This window comes from Macaca fascicularis, chromosome 1 (genome assembly GCF_037993035.2).
Source record: "Macaca fascicularis isolate 582-1 chromosome 1, T2T-MFA8v1.1".
Lineage (NCBI taxonomy): Eukaryota > Metazoa > Chordata > Mammalia > Primates > Cercopithecidae > Macaca > Macaca fascicularis.
In genome coordinates, this window is record NC_088375.1 from 82,807,907 (window position 1) to 82,829,064 (window position 21,158).

A 21,158-nucleotide genomic window follows, 5' to 3' on the forward strand; every position below is an offset into this window, starting at 1 on the left:
GTGGTGGGCACAGTAGTTTAAAAACAAAACAAAACCATAGCTGTACATGGGTTCCTTGGACTCTCAAATAAAGTGAATTTCATTTGTGTGTGAAGAAAGGATTGAGAATATGATTAAACACTTGTTTTTAAATGAAAAAATAATTTAATTGGAACATATTTTTATGCTTTTATGATTTGATTTTTTAATTATATATATGATCCATTTGGAAGATTTGTATCTATCTTGTTTCTTAGTAATGTTTTGAAACCTAATTTAGAACATAAATGACTCAAAAAACCAAATAACAATTAAAAAGGTCATACATTATACAAGTCATCATTTAGAGCTCATTTATTTCCTGTTATTTGCAGTTTTTAAACTTGTTTTTGAGGGTTTAATATTGATTATATTAGAAGCTGAAGTAAGAAAGTGAAACAGCTAAAATAATTGAGAAGAAACAAGTAATCTTCAAGGAAGACAGAATTTTAAAAAGTGTAAAACTGGATCCAAAATTTAAAACTACAATGATTGGAAACCGTTTAGTTACACAATTAAATAGCTTCTGAGGACATCACTAAATACTAAATGCTTTTTTATGGTAAAATTTATCCAGAAAAGACTAAAGTCTTCTTATGATTTTAGAATTTTTTATCCATAAAAGTTAAAAGTTTCAGGAAACTTTTATTTTAAAGCTAAAATAAATACATTTTACTTAAAATTTTCCTTAATGTGTAATGGCTGATTTTTCAATGCCAAGTATGGGAGAGGCATTATAATTTATTGCAATAGCTTAGAATATGGGTTTAGAGTCAGACTTGGATTCACATCCCTAGTTCACCATTTCCTGAATTTGTGACTTTTCTCAAATTATCTAACTTATCAAAATATTCATTTTTTTAAATTTGAAAAACAGGATCTTTCTCTGTCACCTAGGCTGAAGCCACAATGGTGTGAGTAAAGCTCCCTGCAGCTTCAAACTCTTGGGCTCAAGTGATCTCACCTCAGCCTCCTGAGTAGCTGGGATTACAGACGTGAGCCACCTCACTCAGTTCCCTCAAAGTATTAATTTCTGCAATTGTTTAGTGAGATTAAAAATATCAAGCCTTAGTTTCTTTAAATTTGAGAGGTGAATGTTAATAGATTAAACTCTTATGGTTGTAAAGATAATGTATATGAAAGAGTTATTACTCATTATTTATTACTTAACAAATAATAGCTATTTTTATCTTATACTAAACCGCCATCATTATCAAAATAAATGACAAATTTAATGTGCCCAAAGATTTCTGGTGTTGGCAGACAAATACTGGAAGATGGCATATTATGTAAAAGGTATGTCGTCGAGTTCTTTGGATTAGTAAGCATGTATTATTAAGCGTATAGATATTTTTTTCTGAATTAAGGATCCTTTTTTAAGGATGAAAATTAAATATGTTAAATCTTTCATAAGATTGGTCTTTGTTGAACATTGTTTAGGCACAATTTGATGTTAGCTTTCTCCAAATATAGTATTCTTATTTTTAATCTGTGTTTAAATTGTTTCAATTTAGTGGATAATCAGTTCAGCCATTGTATTAATTTTGTTAATTTAGTCAAATTAATTAAATTTCTTTATTTTTATTTTTTTAAATCTCAGAAACCTTTGGAAGATGATGGAGAATTTGTATATTGCCTTCCTCGGAAAAGTCCTAAAGCCCTTTACAATCCGTATGATCTTCAGGTAGTATCGGCTCATACCGCTAAACATTGCAAAGAATTTTGGGTTATTACTGCTTCATTTATCTCAAAGGTAATGTTTAATGGATGTTTTAAGCTTTCGGAATTACAATACAAAAATATTATCCAATGTAGAATTTAATTGCGTACATTTATCTTTCTGTTTCAGAGATACTTGGTCATTTGTGGAGCAGTTTGTATATAAGAATCTGCTTGGGAGAATGTTATTTAATAGTGAAGTTTTTCCTTTTGTGTAGAGATTTAGGTTTGGAGATTCAACTTTAATAAATTTTTTCATCTATCAAATACCGTGTTAATACTTGGAGTAAATTTTTAAAGGAAGAACTACAAAACAAGCATCTGCTAACATAATGGGAACTATAATAATAAAGAAAAGAATATTCTTTATTGGCACATTTGTCAGAAACTTTATTGCCAGATGTAGAAATCCCCCTTTTACAGTCTTATATAGCATTTTGATATTTATCACAAGTTGAAAATATACAATTACTTGTTTTAATGATTTGTTTAATGTCTGTCTGCCTTTTTCTGCCCTCCCAGCCTCCCAACTAAAATGAACTTTATGCATGGGCAAGACCACATCTTTGTATGAGGTAGATCTGTATGTGCAGATACAGAAATACCTCTAATAGTATCAAGTGAGAATGGAGGAAAAACTTCTATATATATATGAATATACACATAGATACATATGTGCTGATAAAAATATGCATACTTTTATCTCTGGAATAAAATTTTTTTTAAAATGGTGACATTCAGATAGGGGAGGGCCACTCATGGGAAGAGAGAGAACTCCTTGATGAAGGGCATGTAGTTTTTGAATGTCAATATAGGATATGTGGGTAGTGAGATTATAAACCACTTTGGACTACTGCATCTCTGTAGCTAAAATTAAGTTCATAAATACTACTTTTATAGAAAATGTAAAAATTGTGAGACTCAAATTTGAACAGCTATTTGTGAAAAGTATCTCAGGGTGAGGAGGAAGTTTCTGTCAGAGCACAAGAAATAGCGTTAGAAAATAGCAAGTGGCACAAGTATACATATGTAACAAACCTGCACGTTATGCACATGTACCCTAGAACTTAAAGTATAATAATAATAATAAATAAATAAATAAAAATAAAAAAATAAAAGAATACAAAAAAAAAAAGAAAATAGCAAGTGTAGAAGCAGTGTGTTGAGGGAAATCAAATTTGGGTATAGATAAAATAGCTGAGGATTCATACATGGAAAAAACTTAGTTATAAAGTCAAGAAGTTATCAGCCAAATACAGGCTTTCTTAATTTCTTGAAAATGATACATATTTTTAAAATAAATAAAATAATGCTTTTGTGCCTTATTTTGTAGGTCACTAATATCGTTGATAGTATAGAGGAAGTAGAACTCATACCTACTTTGGAATGGCTATCAGAAAGAAGACATTACTATTTATTACGTCAATTCAAGATATTTTCTGATTTCCGGTGAGGTGAAAAAGAATGAAACCAGTTCTTTGTAGTTTGATCCTGTTGAAGGAGCAGTTGCCCGATTGACATCTGGGTTCTACTACAGTAATACCAGTAGAAAATAGTACTAATTCCTTTATCTAAAAAATTTTTATGGAACACCCCATTTCCTCTGTAACTTATGAAGAAATGCCAATAATTTTGGCATTTAAGAAGCATTTTTCCTTTCAGAATTAATAAAGCATTTGTTACCGGTAACTTATGAGGAAATGCCATAAGTTACAGAGGAATGGGATGTTCCATAAAAATTTTTTAGGTGAAGGAAGTTTGCCCTTTTCAGTATTACAACTCTTAATTTTAGTCTTTTTGGATAAATATTGTAAAAATATTTTATAGTCAAGCAAACTTAAATACACCCTACAGTTGACTCTGCCACAATGCAAGGGTTAGCGGCCCTGACCCCCTACACAGTTCAAAATTTGAGTATAACTTTTGACTCTACCCAAACTTTGCTATTAATACTAATAGTCTACTGTTGACAAGAAGCTTTATCAGTAACATAAACAATCATTAACATATTTTGTCTGGTACATGTATACTGTATTCTTACAATAAAGTAAGTTAGAAGAAAGAAAAAGGAAAATCATAAGGGAGAGAAAATAAATTTACTACTCATTAAATGGAAGTAAATCATAATAAAGTTCTTCATCCTTGTCATTGTCACATTGAGTAGGCTGAGGAGGAGGAGGAAAAGTAGAGATTGGTTCTGCTGTCTCAGGGGTGGCAGATGTGGAAGAAAATGTACATGTAAATGGACTTGTGCCATTCAAACCCATGTTGTTCAAGAGTCAGCTATGTTGGCTTGGGTTTGCCTTTTTTTCCGTGCATATATTATATGAATATTTATTGAGAGTCTGTTAAGAACCAGGCATATTCTAGATGCCAGGGATATTGTATTGAACAAACCAAGCAATTGTCCTGCACTCAAATATGTATATCATAGTGGGTGAGAGATAATGAAAAACATGCAAATATGTGAAATATTGAGTGGAGACTAAATGTGGTTGAAGGAAAATAAAACAGAGTAAGGGAGCTGGAGGCAGCTTGTTGATTCAAGTTCATGATTAAAAATTTATCTAGTTTTAAGGTACATTATGTTACATTATGTTATATCACATCACATTAGGATTCCCAAGACTGATTCTTCACAGAGTAGTTCCAGGTTATTGTTCTGTTAGTGTTTGTATCTAGTTCTATAATTTTCTTGTTTCTTCTCTAATGTCTGCTTTTTCTTGTGATATATTCTTGTCTGCTGGGGACTAGGAAAACAGATAAATAATATTTTAAATTATTTATTTAATATGTAAATAGCTTGAATAACTAAGGACCTGAGAATTTTTTTTTTTTTTTGGTAAGAGAAGAAGGATTTTGTGACAGAGAAATTAATTATTGAATAAATGTTATTGTGTACCTGTTTTGTTTCACCTGTGTTAAGAACTGGAGACAGAACTACGAAAAAATATACAAGGTTTCTGTTCATATAGAACTTATATTCTAATGGAAGGAGATAGATAATAATAGGTAAATAAATAATTTCAGATCGTGATGAGGCCTAGAAATATAATAAAACAGAGAATTAGAGATGTGTGTGTGCATTGGTTCTTTAGATAGGATGGTCAGAGATGTGGCATTGAAGCAGAGACCTAAATGATGAAAACTAGGCAGCCCTGTGGGAGCTCCAGAAGATGCAAGTTTCAAAGTTGTGAAGCAGGAACTAGTTTAGTATGGATTTGACAGTAGAAGTGGTGTTCCTGGAATGAAGTTTGTAGGAAATGAAGCTGGTTCTGTTATTTTCTGGGACCTGTCACATGTAGCGTAGGTGACTGAGTAACAGTTCTAAGTTTCTCGTCAAAGAGAGGTGATAGTTGCATCCCTGTAATTTAGGAGCTAGAATTGGGGCTAGATAGGTTTTTGATTCTGGGTTATCAATTTAAGATAGTATCCAAAGTAATATTTTCTGTATCTTTTTATTTGAGACTCTGTCAGTGTCAGACTTTCCACTATTATGCTTGCCTTTTGATACATCCTCAGGGTCTGCTGTGCTCTAAATAGTTATCATTTATTAAACTTTTAAAATTCAGCTGCAACTGGGACAAGAATCATCTTTTTACATGACATTTGGTATCAAAGTCTAGAGTCAAAATGATTCACTTTCTTTATTCATGTTAAGAAAAAAATAAATTAAATTTTATATTTACTTAATTTGTACTTAAATTTTATATATACTTAATATACTTACTTAATTTTAAATTTTATTTTTAATATTTTCATAGTTTTTCTTAGATCACGATATTGTAAAAGGTAATATTTCAAATAGAAAAATGAGATAAAGATGAAGTGTTAACAACTTAAGCTGGTGATGCCAGTACAGGGGTGATTAGACCATCAGCATCATTGTTTTACTTCATGAAACTTTTCTGGTATATTAGTTTTTGTGACCTGGTGCAGATACGCCTTACACCGTTGGGTTCCCCTCTGATTCTTAAGGATTTTCAGGGATCTTCTAGGGTTCTGAGATACCATGACTCTATGGATTTGGATTAAAGTGAAATAGTAACTTATGTGGAGTGCTTCTTTGGAACTGGATTTAAGGTCAAGGTACTAGATTTTGATTGAGGCAGTCCTGATTTTCAAGGCCTCGGGTGAGCCTGTTTGAAGGATATCATGGGATTCTCTTTGAACTGCTTGGATGGCTCCAGGCCCCTTTCAGCCTTCTTTGATTCAAAATTAGCCAACGTCATCACTAAGATTGGCTGTTTGGCTTCTCAGACACACCCCTATCCCCACGATTTTCTGCTACCCACTAGCTCTCACCAGCTACATAAGTAATCTCAGGTTGGCAAACAAGTATCACATCTCAGTGTTTATTTAAAGGTGTTTGTTTTCCTCTAGATGCAAAAGCTACCAAGGAAGCAATTGTGATACTGCATTAGACTAGTCCCACACGTGCATAATGTAGGTGGCAATATTCATTTACAGTTGAGAGAGATTTGCAGAAACAGTTGGCATGTCTTTTTCAGAATGCATGACAATTATTGATGATGAATCATAACCAGGGAAACTTTCCAATTCCTTCTCATGTAGGTTCTTTGAGTTTTAAAAATTACAAGTGCATTTTTTACATAAGTATTAAATAATATCAAAATGACATACATTACCTTAATTTTCTACTTACCACTATAGAGACTTTTTATCAATGTACCTTTTCATTATTACTGAAAATTGAATCTTGACTTTTCTTGAAGTATGAAGTCTCTTTTCAAAGTAAGCCAATAAACATATAAAGGAAAACAATATTTTAAAAATCATTTTTAATATTTATTGGAATGCTGCAGCTAAGTGAATCCTGCATCTGTGAGAATTATAAGGACTTTCATTTACCTTTACCTTTTGCTCTATATTCTGCTGATAGTTTGGGAGAAAATTTATATGGTTTAGCATTTACTTTAGGTAACTCAGGATGAATGAAACATGTTCTAGAGAATATTCTGATATTACTAAGCTTTTACTAAATTTATTCCATATAAATGGTTTGTGGATATGGAATATAAGAAGCATTTTTCCTTTCAGAATGAATAAAGCATTTGTCACCTGGAAATTGAATGTTAAAAGAATTAAGACAGAGAAGAGCAGGTAAGTTTTGATATGCAATATATTTATAAAAATTTCAAAAGGAAGCTATATGTTTTACATGTAGTGTGGAAGCAGATATAATTTCATTTTCATTCAGTGATTAGAAAGTCACATTCCATTGCTTTATGATGAAACTTAACCCATTTTTATTTTTTAAAGACTATTAAACACTGTATTTTGCAGTATACCATTCTATGGTCATAGAGCTATGGAAAACCTTGATGAGTTCCCTTGGTCACTTTATCTAACTTCTTGCTTCCAGGAAGAAGAATAATTAAGTCATTTAAAGTAGACAACAGTAATCTTATTTTGTGAGATCTCCAACAGCCAAATGTTTTTTAAAATTGTTTTTATTAAACTTTTTATTTTGAGATAGTTGTGGATTGAGATGCAGTTATAAGAAATAATAGAGATATCCCATGTACCTTTTACCCAGTTTCCCTCCCAAATGTTGCAAAACTACAGTCTATTTTGACAGCCAGGGCATTGACAATGATATATAATCAATATATAGAACACTTCTATCACCACAGGATCCCCTGTGTTGGCCTTTTATAGCTATACCCCCCTCCCTCCTATTCCTGCTCCCTCCTTGACCTGTGGCAACCACTAATCTGTTAGCTATTTCTGTAATTTTATCTTTTCAAGAATGTTCTTATGATAAATAACAATAAATCAAGAGGAGGGAAGGAAACTTTTGGAGGTGACAGTTTATGGCATAGATTGTTCACAGATGTATACTTATCTCCACATGCACCAATTGTATACATTAAATAGGTACAGCTTTTTGCATGTCAATCATACCTCAATTAAATGGTTTTCAAGAAAAGAATGCTGTATCTGCACAGCAAAGGAAATAATCCACAGGGCGAAGAGACAGCCTGCAGAATGGGCGAACATATTTGGCAACTGTTCATTCTCTAAGGGATTAATATGCAGAATATACAGGGAACTCAACAGTAAAAAATAAATAATCTGATTTAAAAATGGGCAAAGGATCAGAATAGACATTTCTCAAAAGAAGGAATAGAAATGGCCAATAGGTATATGAAAAGATGCTCAACATCCCCAATCATCAGGGCAATGCAAATCAAAACCACAATGAGATATCACCTCACCCCAGATAGAATGACTGTCATCAAAAAGACAAAAAATAAATGCTGATGAGGATATGGAGAAAAGTTAGCTCTTATACACTATTGGTGGGAATGTAAATTAGCCCAACTAAATGAAAAAACAGTATGGAGGTTTCTCAGAAAACTGAAAATAGAACTACCATACAAGCCAACAATCCCACTACTGGGTATTTACGTGAAGGAGGGAAATCCGTACGTATATTGAAGAGACACCTGCATCCCCATGTTTACTGCAGCACTGTTCACAACAGCCAAGATAGGAATCAATCTAAAAGTCCATCAACAGATGAATGAAGACAATGTATATATACACAAAATAGAAAACCAGCCAGAAAAAAAAGAATAAAATTCTGTCGTTTATGTCATTTATGGCAACATGGATGAGCTTGGAGGACATTATGTTAAGTTAAATAAGTCAGGCATGGAAGGATAAATATCTCTTGTTCTCACTCACATGTGGGAGCTAAAATATTTGAGCTCATAGAAGTAGAGAGTAGAATTGTGGTTATTAGATGATGAGAAGGGTGTTGTGAAGGGGAGGATAGAGAGAGGTTGGTTAACAGCTAGATGGGAAGAATAAGTTCTAGTGTTCTATAGCTTTGTAGGGTAACTGTGGTAAACAATAATTCATTAAATTTTTTCAAATAGTTAGAAGATTTTGCATTTTATTGTTATTTCCTTTTTTTAGAGACAGAGTCTCAACTCTTGCCCAGGCTGCAGTACAGTCATGTGATCATAGCTCACTACAGCCTCAAACTCCTGGGTTCAAGCAGTCCTCTCACCTCAGCCTCCCGAATACCTGGGGCTACAGGCATGCACCACCATGCCCAGCTATTTTTTATTTTTATTTTGTAGAGATGGGGACTCACTATGTTGCCCAGGCTGGTCACCAACTCCTGGCTTCAAGTAGTCCTCCCACTTTGACCTCCCGAAGTACTGGGATTACAGGCATTAGTCACTGTGGCTGGCCCTTAAAAAAGAGGATATTGAATGTTATCAAGTCAAAGAAATGATAAAGGTTTGAGGTGATGAATATGCTAATTATCCTGATTTACTAACACATTGTGTATATTTATTAAAATATCACAATTATTTGGATTAAGGGTGGGGCAAGATGGCAGAATAGAATCCTCCACTGATTATATCTCATGCAGGAACACCAAATGTGACGGCTATCTACACAAAAAAACCATCTTCATAACCAAAACTCAGGTGAGCAACCACAATACCTGGTTTTAACTTCATATTGCTGAAAGAGGCACTCAAGAGGGAAGGGAACAGTCTTGAATCACTGATCGCATCCTTCCCCCAACCCATGGCAGTGGCTGTGTGGTGGGGAGAGATAATCTGAGCACTTAGAGGAAGGAGAGTGCAATGCTTGTGGGACTGTTAATTGAACTCATTGCTGCCCTGTCACAGCAGAAATCAAAATCTAGCTGAACTCAACTGACAGCCACCCACAGAGGGAGAATTTAGACCAGTTCTAGCCAGATTGGAATCGTCCATCCCAGTGGTTGGAACTTGAGTTCCACCAAGCCTCGCCTTTGCAGACTAAAGTGCTATGTGGTCCTCAATAAACTTGAAAGGCAGTGTAGGCCACAAGGACCACAATTCTTGAACAAGTCCTACTGCTGTTTTGGACTTTGAGCCAATGGATGTGGGGGGCCCCAACCTAGTGAGACATCAGCTGGAAAGGCTAAGGAGTGCTTGCACCTACCTCCCCTAACCCCAGGCAGCACACCTCACAGCAAAGAAAGTCACTCCTTTCTTTTGTTGAGGAGAGGAGAGGTAAGACTAAAGAGGACTTTGATTTTTCTTGCATCTTGGAGACCAGCTCAGCCACAGTAGGAGAGGGTACCAGGCAGTCATCAGGTCCCCATTCCAGGTCCTAGATCCCACACATTTATAGACATACCCTGGGCTAGAAGTGAACCCACTGCTGTGAAGGGAAGAACCCAGTTCTGGCAAGATTCATAATCTGCTGACTAAAGAGCCCTTGGGCCCTGAATGACCAGCAGTGTTAACCAGGTAGTACACAGTGGCCTTGGGAGAGACTCTGTGGCATGCTGGCTTCAGGTGAGACCTAGCACATTCACAGCTGTGGTGGCTATAGTGAGACTCTTTCTTAAGAAAAGCAGAGGGAAAAGTAAAGGGGATTTTGTCTTGTACCTTAAGTACTATCTTGGCCACAGTGGGATGGAATACCAAGTGGACTCTTGGTGTCCCCGATTCCAGGCCTTGATTCTTGGATGACATTTCTGGACCTGCAGTGGGGCAGAGGAGAGCACACTGCCCTGAAGGGTGAGTCCCAAGCCTGGCACATTCACCACAAGCTGACTGAGAAGCCCTTGAGAAACATGAGTGGTAGCCTGGAAGTACTCCCTATGGGCCTATGGTGGTGGTGGCCACGGGGATTTCCTCTGCTTGTGGAAAGAGGAGGGAAGAATAGGAAGGACTTTGTCTTGTGGTTTGAGAGCCAGCTCAGTTGCGGTAGTATAGAGCATCACGTCAATTTCTAAGGGTTTGGACTCCAGTCCTTGGCTCCCAGACAGCATCTCTGGACCTATCCAGTGCTTGGGGGAACTCACTGCCATTAAGGGAAGGACGCCAGCCTGGTGGTCTTTGCCACCTGCTGATTGTAGAGCCCTAGGTTCTTGTGTAAACATAGGCAGTAGCCAGGTAGTGGTTACAAGGCTTTGGTGAGACCCAGGACTGTTGGCTTCAGGTTTAACCAGAAGGACACAAGCCTGGCTGGATTTGCCAGCTACTGATTGAAGAGTCTTAGGTCCTTGAGTGAACATACATCCCAGTGCAATCCCAGTGGTGGTGGCCACAGTGGGGCTTGTGTCACCCCACCCCCAGCTCCATGTGGAGGGCTAGGGGAGGGATAGCATTAGGAGAAATGCCTCATGTAGATGACAGGTTAATGGGTGCAGCAAACCACCATGGCACGTGTATACCTATGTAACAAACCTACATGTTCTGCACATGTATCCCAGAACTTAAAAGTATAAATTAAAAAATAAAATAGCTGTATTGGATATTGTTGAATGCTTTTTCTGCATCTATTGAGATGATCATGTGATTTTTGTTTTTAATTCCGTTTATGTGGTGAATCGCATTTATTGACTTGTGTATGTTAAACTTTCCTTGCATCCCTAGTATGAAACCCACTTGATCATGGTGGATCATCTGTTTGATATGTTGTTGGATTCAGTTAGCTAGTATATTGTTAAGGATGTTAGCATCTATGTTCATCAAGGATATCTGTCTGTAGTTTTCTCTTTTGGTTGTGTCTTTTCTTGGTTTTGGAATTAGGGTGATGCTGACTTCATAGCATGAATTAGGGAGGGTTCCTTCTTTCCCTATCTTGTGGAATAGTGTCAAAAGGATGGGTATCAATTCTTCTTTGAATGTCTGGTAGCATTCTGCTGTGAATCTCTCTGGTCCTGGACTTTTTTTTGTTGGTAATTTTTAAATTACCGTTTCAGTCTCACTGCTTGTTATTAGTCTGTTTAGGGTGTCTAATTCTTCCTGATTTAAGTTAGGAGGGTTGTATTTTTCCAGGAATTTACCCATCTCTTCTAGGTTTTCTAGATTATATGGATAAAGGATTTTCTCTCTTCTTTTCTTGGTTAAACTTGCTAATGGTCTATCAATCTTATTTATCTTTTCGAAGAACCAGCTTTTTGTTTCATTTATCTTTTGTATTTTTGGTTTGTTTGTTTCAGTGTCATTTAGTTCTGCTCTGATCTTGGTTTTTCCTTTCTTCTGCTGGTGTTGGGATTCACGCAGGATTGTGGCAGAAATATTAAAGGGAAATATTAGGGAAAGTTATAGGAAATAGTCACAAACCTTTTGGAAGGCTGAAAGCTTACATAGCTTGTAATTATTGAACAGGCTGAAGGCAGCCAGTTTTTACCTTAGAGCATTAGGTCATAGGGTAAATACTAGGGACAATAGAGGCCTCCCCAGTTAAGTCTGTTTACCCTACCTCCATTAACTAACCTTTGAGCAAAATGGCCCTCTCAGGAGGGAGGTCAACTAGGGGTATTGCCCCCTAATGGTATTTACTTTAGACCGCCAGTACCTGAGCTTTAATCATTTGTAGAACTACTCTCTTAATCATGTTAATTATTCACAAGTGTGTTGACTCAGCGCTTCTATTGTTAATTGTATACTAAATAAATGCCTGGAGTGCAAGCTGCTTAGTGATAAACCTCTCTTGGTGTGCAGGTGGTCGGACACTCAACTGGACTGGCAAAGCAGAATATCTGTGTGTCAGTGTACGTTTTATCCATCTGGCACTTGGGTCAGGGTCTGCTAATGCACTCTTGTGAGGAACAATACCCAACTGGTGCCCCGTGTAAGGAAAAATACAACATGCGGGGTTTGGGTTTGGTTTGTTCTTGTTTCTCTAGTTCTTTGTGGTGTGACCTTAGATGGTCTATTTGTGCTCTTTCAGACTTTTTCATGTAGTCGTTTAGAGCTACAAATGTTCCTCTTAGCACCACCTTAGCTATATCCCAGAGGTTTTGATAGGTTGTGTTATTATTGTCATTCAGTTTGAAGAATTTTTAAATTTCCATTTTGATTTCATTTTTGACCCAATGCTCATTCAAGACCAGGTTATTTAATTTCCATGTATTTGCATGATTTTGAGGGTTCCTTTTGGAGTTGACTTCCAGTTTTATTCCACCGTGGTCTGAGAAAGTGGTTGATAGAATTTCAGTTTTCCTAAATGTATTGAGGCTTGTTTTATGGCCTATCATGTGGTCTATCTTGGAGAAAGTTCCATGGGCTGTTGAATAGAATGTGTTTTCTGTGGCTGTTGAATGAAATATTCTGTATATATCTGTTAAGTCTGTTTGTTCCAAGGTATAGTTTAAATCCATTATTTCTTTGTTGACTTTCTGTTTTGATTACCTGTCTAGTGCTGTGAGTGGGATATTGAAGTCCTCCACTATTATTGTGTTGCTGTCTATCTCATTTCTTAGGTCTATTAGTAATTGTTTTATAAACTTGCAAGCTCTAGTGTTAGGCACATGTATGTTTAGGATTGTGATGTTTTCCTGTTAGATGAGGCCTTTTACCCTTATATAATGTCCCTCTTTGTCTCTTTTAACTGCTGTTGCTTTTAAGTTTGTTTTGTCTAGTATAAGAATAACTACCCCTGCTCACTTCTGGTGACAATTTGCATGAAATGCCTTTTTCCACCCCTTTAAGTTTATGTGATTCCTTATGTGTTAGGTGAGGTTATGATCAAAACCGTCAGCAAAATTGGCATACAGGGATATACCTTAGTGTAATAAAAGCCATCTATGACAAACTTGAAGCCAACATAATACTGAATGGGGAAAAGTTGAAAGCATTCCCCCCGAGAACGAGAACAAGACAAGGATGCCCACTCTCATCACTCCTCTCCAACTTAGTACTGGAGGTCTTAGCCAGAGCAGTCCAACAAGAGAAAGAGATAAAGCGCATCCAAATTGGTAAAGAGGAAGTCAAACTGTCCCTATTTGCTGACAATATGACTGTTTACCTTGAAAACCCTGAGTACTCCTCCAGAAAGCTCCTAGAACTGATAAAAGTATTCTGCAAAGTTTCCAGATACAATATTAATATACACAAATCAGTAGCTATTCTGTACACTAGCAGTGACCAAGCAAAGAATCAAATCGAGATCTCAACCCCTTTTACAATAGCTGAAAAAAAAAAAACGTATGAATATACCTAACAAAGGAGTAGAAAGACCCCTACAAGGAAAACTACAAAACACTGCTAAAAGAAGTCACAGATGACACAAACAATTGGAAACACATCCCTTGCTTATGGATGGGTAGAATCAATATTGTGAAAATGACCATATTGCCAAAAGCAATCTACAAATTCAACACAATACCCATCAAAATATCACCACCATCATTCTTCACAGAGTTAGGAAAAACAATTCTAAAATTCATATGGAACCAAAAAAGAGCCTGCATAGCCAAAGCAAGACTAAGCAAAAAGAACAGATCTGGAGGCATCACACTACCTGATTTCAAACTATACCATAAGGCCAAAACAGCATGGTACTGGTAAAAAAAAAAATAGGCACATAGACCAATGAAACAGAAAAGAGAACCTAGAAATAAACCCAAATACTTACACCAACTGATCTTTGACAAAGCAAACAAAAGCATAAAGTGGGGAAAGGACTCCCTTTTCAACAAATGGTGCTGGGATAATTGGCTAGCCACATGTAGGAGAATGAAACTGGTTCCTCATCTCTTACCTTATACAAAAATTGGCTCAAGATGGATTAAGGACTTAAACCTAATACCTGAAACTATAAAAATTCTAGAAGATAACATTGGAAAAACCTTTCTAGCTACTGGCTTAGGCAAGGATTTCATGACCAAAAACACAAAAGCAACTGCAATAAAAACAAAGATAAATATGTGGGACTTAATTAAACTAAAGAGCTTTTGCACAGCAAAAGGAATAGTCAGCAAACAGACAATCCACAGAGTGGGAGAAAATCTTTACAATATATACATCTGACAAAGAACTAATATCCAGAATCTACAATGAACTTAAACTAATCAGTAAGAAAAAAACAGTCCCATCAAAAAGTGCGCTGACAAAGGACTAATATCCAGAATCTACAATGAATTCCAACAAATCAGTAAGAGAAAAAATAATCCCATCAAAAAGTGGGCTAAGGACATACGTAGGAAATTCTCAAAATAAGATATACAAATGGCTAACAAATATATGAAAAAATGCTCAATATCACTAATGATCAGGGAAATGCAAATCAAAACCACAATGCAATACCACCTTACTCCTGTAAGAATGGCCACAATCAAAAATTCAAAAAATAATAGATGTTGGCATGGATGCACTAATCAGGGAACACTTCTACACTGCTGGTGGGAATGTAAACTAGTACGGCTGCTATAGAAAGCAGTGTGGAGATTCCTTAAAGAACTAAAAGTAGAACTATCAATTTGATCCAGCAATCCCACTATGGGGTATCTACTCAGAGGAGAAGAAGTTATTGTTCAAAAAAGATACTTGCACATGCACATTTATAGCAGCACAATTCACAATAGCAAAATCGTGGAACCAACCCAAATGCCCATCAAACAGTAAGTATATAAAGAAACTCTGGTATGTATATGATGGAATACTACTCAGCCATAAAAAGGAATGAATTAACAGCATTTGCAATGACCTGGATGAGATTAGAGACTATTATTCTAAGTGAAGTAACTCAGGAATGGAAAACTAAACATGGTATGTTCTCACTGATATGTGGAAGCTAAGCTATGAGGACGCAAAAGCATAAGAATGATACAGTGGACTTTGGGGACTTGGGGGGAACAGCTGGGTGGGGGCGAGGGGTAAAAGACAACAAATATGGTGCAGTGTATACTGCTCAGGCAATGGGTGCACCAGGTTCTCACAGATCTCCACTAAATAATTTACTCGTGGAACTAGATACCACCTGTACCCCAATAACATCAAAAAATAGAATTTAAAAAAATAGCTGTATTGAGTAAGCTCAAAGAAATTCAAGATAACACAGAGAAGGAATTAAGCAATCAGATAAACTTAACAAATTGAAATAATCAAAAAGAAGCAGAAATTCTGGAGATGAAAAATGCAGTTGATCTACTGAAGAATGCATGAGTCTTTTAATAGCAGAATTAATCAGGCAGAAGAAAGAATTGGTGAGCTTGAAGACAATTGAAAATATACAGAGAAGATAAAAAAGAATGAAGCTTGCCTACAAAATCTAGAAAATAGCCTCAAAAGGGTGAATCTGAGAGTTATTGACCTTAAAAAAGAGGTTAAAAAAGAGTTAGGGGTAGAAAGTTTATTCAAAGGAATAATAACAGAGAACTTCCCAAACCTAGGGAAGGATATTAATATTCAAGTACAAGAAGGTTATAGAACACCAAGGAGATATAACCCAAAGCACACCTGAAAATACCAGTAACAAGTAACAAGATCAAAGCTGTAACAAAAAAAGTCTTCCGGCAAAGAAAACCTTAGGACCTGGTGGCTTCTTCTGAATTTTGCAAACATTTAAAGAAAACTATAGCAATCCTACTCAAACTGTTCTGAAAAATAGAGTAGTTGGGAATATTTCCAGACTCATTGTATGAGGACAGTATTACCCTAATACCAAAACCAGACAAAGACTTATTAAAAAAAAAAAAAAAGAGAGAAAACTACAGGCCAATATCCCTAGAAAAAAGATGCAAAAATCCTCAACAAAGTACTAGCAAACTAAATTCAACAGCATGTTAAAAACTTTGTTCATCATGACCAAATGGAATTTATCCCAGGGATGCAAGGATAGTTGAACATATCAACATTTGCATTTGCAACATTTGCATATTGATTGATATGCAATCAATGTGAAACATTATATCAGCAGAATGAAGGACAAAAACCATATGATCATTTCAATTGATGCTGAAAAAGCATTTGATAAAATCCAACATCCTTTCATGACAAAAATTCCTAAAAACTGGCTATAAAAGGGAACGTACCTCAACATAATAAAAGCCATATATGACAGATTCACAGCTAGCATTGTTGTACTGAATGTGGAAAAATTGGAATTCTTTCCTCTAAGATATGGAGTACAACAAAGATGCCCATCAAACTAGTACTGGAAGTCCTAGCTGGAGTACTCAGACAAGAGAAAGAAATAAAGGCCATCCAAATTGGAAAGTAAAAAATCAAATGATCCTTGTTTGCAGATGATAGGATCTTGTATTTGGAAAAACCTAAGGACTCCACTAAAAATCTATTTGAATTGATAAACAAATTCAGTAATGTTACGGGATACAAAATGAACATACAAAAATCAGTAGTATTTCTATATGCCAACGGCGAATAATCTGAAAAAGAAATCAAGAAAGTAGTCCCATTTACAATAGCTACAAATATATGAGGAGAGAGAGAGAGAGAAAAGGCGGGGTGGGGGGTGGGGAGAGAGTGAGAGAGAGAGAGAGAGACAGAGAGAGAGAGAGAGAGAGACAGAGAGAGAGAGAGACAGAGAGAGAGAGAGAGAGACCTGAGACCTGTAGTTGGTAAACTAGAGTCCCAGGAGATCTGATGGTATAGTATAATTCCCCTTCTAGTCTGACTCCAAAGGCCTAAAAACCAACAGAGACGGTGATTTAAGTTCCAGTCCAGGTTCAAATCCAACAACAGGAGAAAGCCATTGTGTCAGCCTGAGGACAGGAAGAGAGAGACAGAATTGTCTCTTACTCAGTATTTTTGTTTTATTCAGACCTCAATGAATTGGATGAGGCCTGTCTCAGTTCATTTTGTATTGCTATAGCAAATACTACAGACTGGATCATTTGTGGAGAAAAGGAAGCGTATTTGTCTTATGGGTCTGGAGGGCTGGGAAGTTCAAGAACTTGACAACTGGCATCTGGTTAGGGCCTTTGTACTGGGTCGTTCCATGGAAGAAGGTGGAAGGCAGAAGGGCAAGCAAGCAAGCTTGTGAGGCAGAGGAAATCATGTTGAATTATTTTATTTTATTTTAGTTATTTAAATTTTTTTTTTTTTTAGATGGAGTCTTGCGCTGTCACCCAGGCTGGTATGTAGTGGTGCAATCTTGGCTCGCTGCAACCCCCGCCTCCTGGGATTAAGCGATTCTCCTGCCTCAGCTTCCTAAATAGCTAGGATTACAGGCGTCTACCACCACAACCAGCTAATTTTTTGTATTTTTAGTAGAGATGGGGTTTCACTATGTTGGCCAGGCTCGTCTTGAACTCCCGACCTTGTGATCCACCTCCCTCAGCTTCCCAAAGTGGTAGGATTACAGGTGTGAGCTAAGTTCTGGGGTACATGTGCAGGATGTGCAGGTTTGTTACATAGGTAAATGTGTGCCATGGTGGTTTGCTGCACCTATGAACCCACCACCTAGGTATTAAGCCCAGCATGCATTAGCTATTTCTCCTAATGCTCTCCCTCCCCCAACTCCACCTCTAAGCAGGCCCCAGTGTGTGTTGTTTCCCTCTCTGTGTCCATGTGTTCTCATTGTTCAACTCCCACTTATAAGTGAGGACATGCGGTGTTTGGTTGTTTTTCCTGCGTTGGTTTGCTGAGGATAATGGTTTCCAGCTCCATCTATATCCCTGCAAAAGATATGATCTTGTTCCTTTTAATGGCTGCAAAGTATTCCATGGTATATATGTACCACATTTCCTTTATCCAGTCTATCATTAAGGGATATTTGGGTTGATTCCATGTCTTTGCTATTGTGAATAGTGCTGCAGTGAACATACACGAAAAAGCTCAACATCACTGAACATTAGAGAAATGCAAATCAAAACCACATCTCACGCCAGTTAGAATGGCGATTATTAAAAAGTCAAGAAACGATGGATGCTGGAAAGGCTGTGGGGAAATAACACTTTTGTACTGTTGGTGGGAATGTGAATTAGTTCAACCATTGTGGGAGATGGTGTGGTGAGTCCTCAAAGCTCTAGAACCAGAAATACCATTTGACCCAGCAATTCCATTATTGGGTATATACCCAAAGGAATATAAATCATTCTATTACAAATATATATTTTTAGGAGGATCTCTGTCAGCCAGGCTGGAGTGCAGTGTTGTGATCATAGCTCACTGTTGCCTCAAGCTCCTGTACACAAGCCCTCCTCCCACCTCAGCTTCCCAAGTAGCTGGGACTACAGGCATGTACCACCATACCTGGCTGATTTTTAAAAACATTTTTAGAGATACAGTCTCACTATGTTTCACAGGCTGGTCTGAAATTCCTTATCCTTCTGCCTCAGTCTTCCATTACTGGGATTAGAGGTGTGATCCACTGTGCCCAGCCTGAACTCTTCTTTTTTATCAGGAGCCTACTCCAGCAGTAATAATGCATTCCCTCAATAATGGCATTAATCCATTCATGAGTGCAGAGCCCTAATGACCTTATCACTCTTAATAGTCCTACCTTTTAATATCATCACAGTGGTAATTAAATTACAACATGAATTTTAGAGGGAACATTCAAACCATAGCAAGACCCAACCCCTCTGGAGAGGGCAATCTGTTTTACTCAGTTTACCTACTCAGATACTAATCTCATCCAGAAATACCTCAGAGAAAGACCCAAAATAATGTTTAAATAAAAATCTGGGCAACTGCTGGCTCACTCAAGTTCACACATAAATTTAATCACCAGAAATGTTTTGTTAGATTTGTAACTATTTCATTTTATGTCAAGTAATTATAAAAGGGATTGAGTATTTAATTTACATGTTCATGCATTCATTGCTAGTATATAGAAACAAATTGATTTTCATATATTGATCTTATATGCTATAACCTTGTTGAAGTCACTTAATAGTTCTAGGAGTTTTTTGTATATTTTTTGGGATATTCTGTATAGAATATTGGTTATCTGTAAATAGGGACAATTTATTTCTTCATTTCTGATCTATATGGCTTTATTTTCTCTTCTTGCCTTATATAATGGATGGAACTTCCAGCATTATGTCGAATAAGAGTGGTGAAGAATAGACATTGTTGACTTTTTCCCTATCTTAAAGGAAAGGATTGAGTCTTTCACTATTAAAATGTTAGCTATAGATTTTTAATAAATGCTCTTTGTCAAGTTGAGGCAGTTTCTCTCTATTCCTATTTTTCTGAGAGTTTTTATCCTAAAAGTGTGCTAAATTTTGTCACATGCTTTTTTCTGTATAAATTTATTTGATCATGTGATTTTTTTCTTCTTTTGTCTATTAATATGGTAAAGTACATTGATAGATTTTTGGATACAAAACCAACTTTGCATCCCTGGAATAAATCCCTATTGGTCATGATGCATAATTCTTTTTACATATTTTAGAGAATTTTCTTGGATAATATTTTGCTACGGATCTTTGCATGAGGAATGATGGTCTGTAGTGTTTTTTTTTTTTGTTTTTAACTTTGCCTGGTTTTGATATCAGGATGTTACTAGCTTCATAAAATGAACTAGGAAGTGTTTCTTCTTCCTCCTGTTTTCCAGGAGAGATTGTGCAGAATTGGTATTAATTTTTCTTTTTTTCTGTCTTAAAAGATATTATATATTTATTTACTTTTATTTTACATTGACAGATTATAGTTATATATATTTAGGGTACAAAATGATGTTAAAGTTTATGAATACAATGTGGAATAATTAAATCAAGCTAGTTAACATATTTATCACCTCAAACACTTATATTTTTGTGGTGAAAACATTTGAAATTTACTCTTAGCACTTTCAAAATATACAGTACACACCATTATTAACTATATTCACCACACCGTGCTATAGATCTCAAAACAACAACTTATTCTTCCCATCTGAGGCTTTGTACCTTTTGACCATAATCTCCCCCATTTCCCCTACCCTCAGCCTGTGGTAAACACCGTCCTACTCCCTGCTTTTTTCAGTTTGATTGCCTGAGATTCTGCTTATGAGAACATGTGTCATTTGTTTTTTTGTGCCTGGCTTATTTAACTTAACATAATGTTCTTCGATTCTATCCATGTTGTGTCATATGACAGAATTTCTTTCTGAATAGTATTCCGTTGCATATAGATACCACATTTTCTTTATCTGTCCATCTGTTAATGGGCACTTGGGTTGATTCCATAACCTGGCTGCTGTGAATAGTGCTGCAGTGAATGTGGAAGTGCAGATATCTCTTTGACATACTTATTTCAAATCTTTTGGGTAAATATTTAGAAGTAGGATTGTTGAATAGTATGGTGACTTTATTTTTAGTTTTTTGAGGAACCTCCATACAGTTTTCCATATGGCTGTACTAATTTATATTGTCACAACATTGTATTAACCTTCCCTTTTCTCCAAATCCTTGCCAACACTCGTTTATGTCTCATTTTTTTGATAGTAGCCTTTCGGAGGTGATATTTCATTGTGTTTTTTAATAGGCTGGACTTTGGCTAGATCATTATGGTTTTAATTTGCATTTCCCTAATGATTAGTGATGTTGAGCATTTTGTTTTGTTTTGTTTTTTGAGACGGAGTCTTCCTCTGTTGCCCAGGCTGGAGTGCACTGGCGCGATTTCAGCTCCCTGCGACCTCTGCCTCTCGGGTTCAAGCAGTTCTCCTGCCTCAGCCTCCCGAGTAGCAGGGACTAC

At 36.3% G+C, this 21,158-nt stretch overlaps 1 protein-coding gene across 2 annotated transcripts in view; it reads left to right on the forward strand.

Moving 5' to 3' along the window:
- DNAH14 (dynein axonemal heavy chain 14) overlaps window positions 1–21,158 on the forward strand; it is a 526,180-nt gene that overhangs the window by 40,071 nt on the left and 464,951 nt on the right. The window contains exons 6-8 of one of the 2 annotated variants that reach the window (XM_045397720.2): window positions 1,619–1,771; window positions 3,071–3,186; window positions 6,799–6,861. In XM_045397720.2, coding sequence (XP_045253655.2) covers window positions 1,619–1,771; window positions 3,071–3,186; window positions 6,799–6,861 — 332 coding nt within the window. Of the gene's footprint in view, window positions 1–1,618; window positions 1,772–3,070; window positions 3,191–6,798; window positions 6,862–21,158 lie in introns of those variants that run through there. The other variant, XM_045397721.2, reaches the window with a different exon arrangement.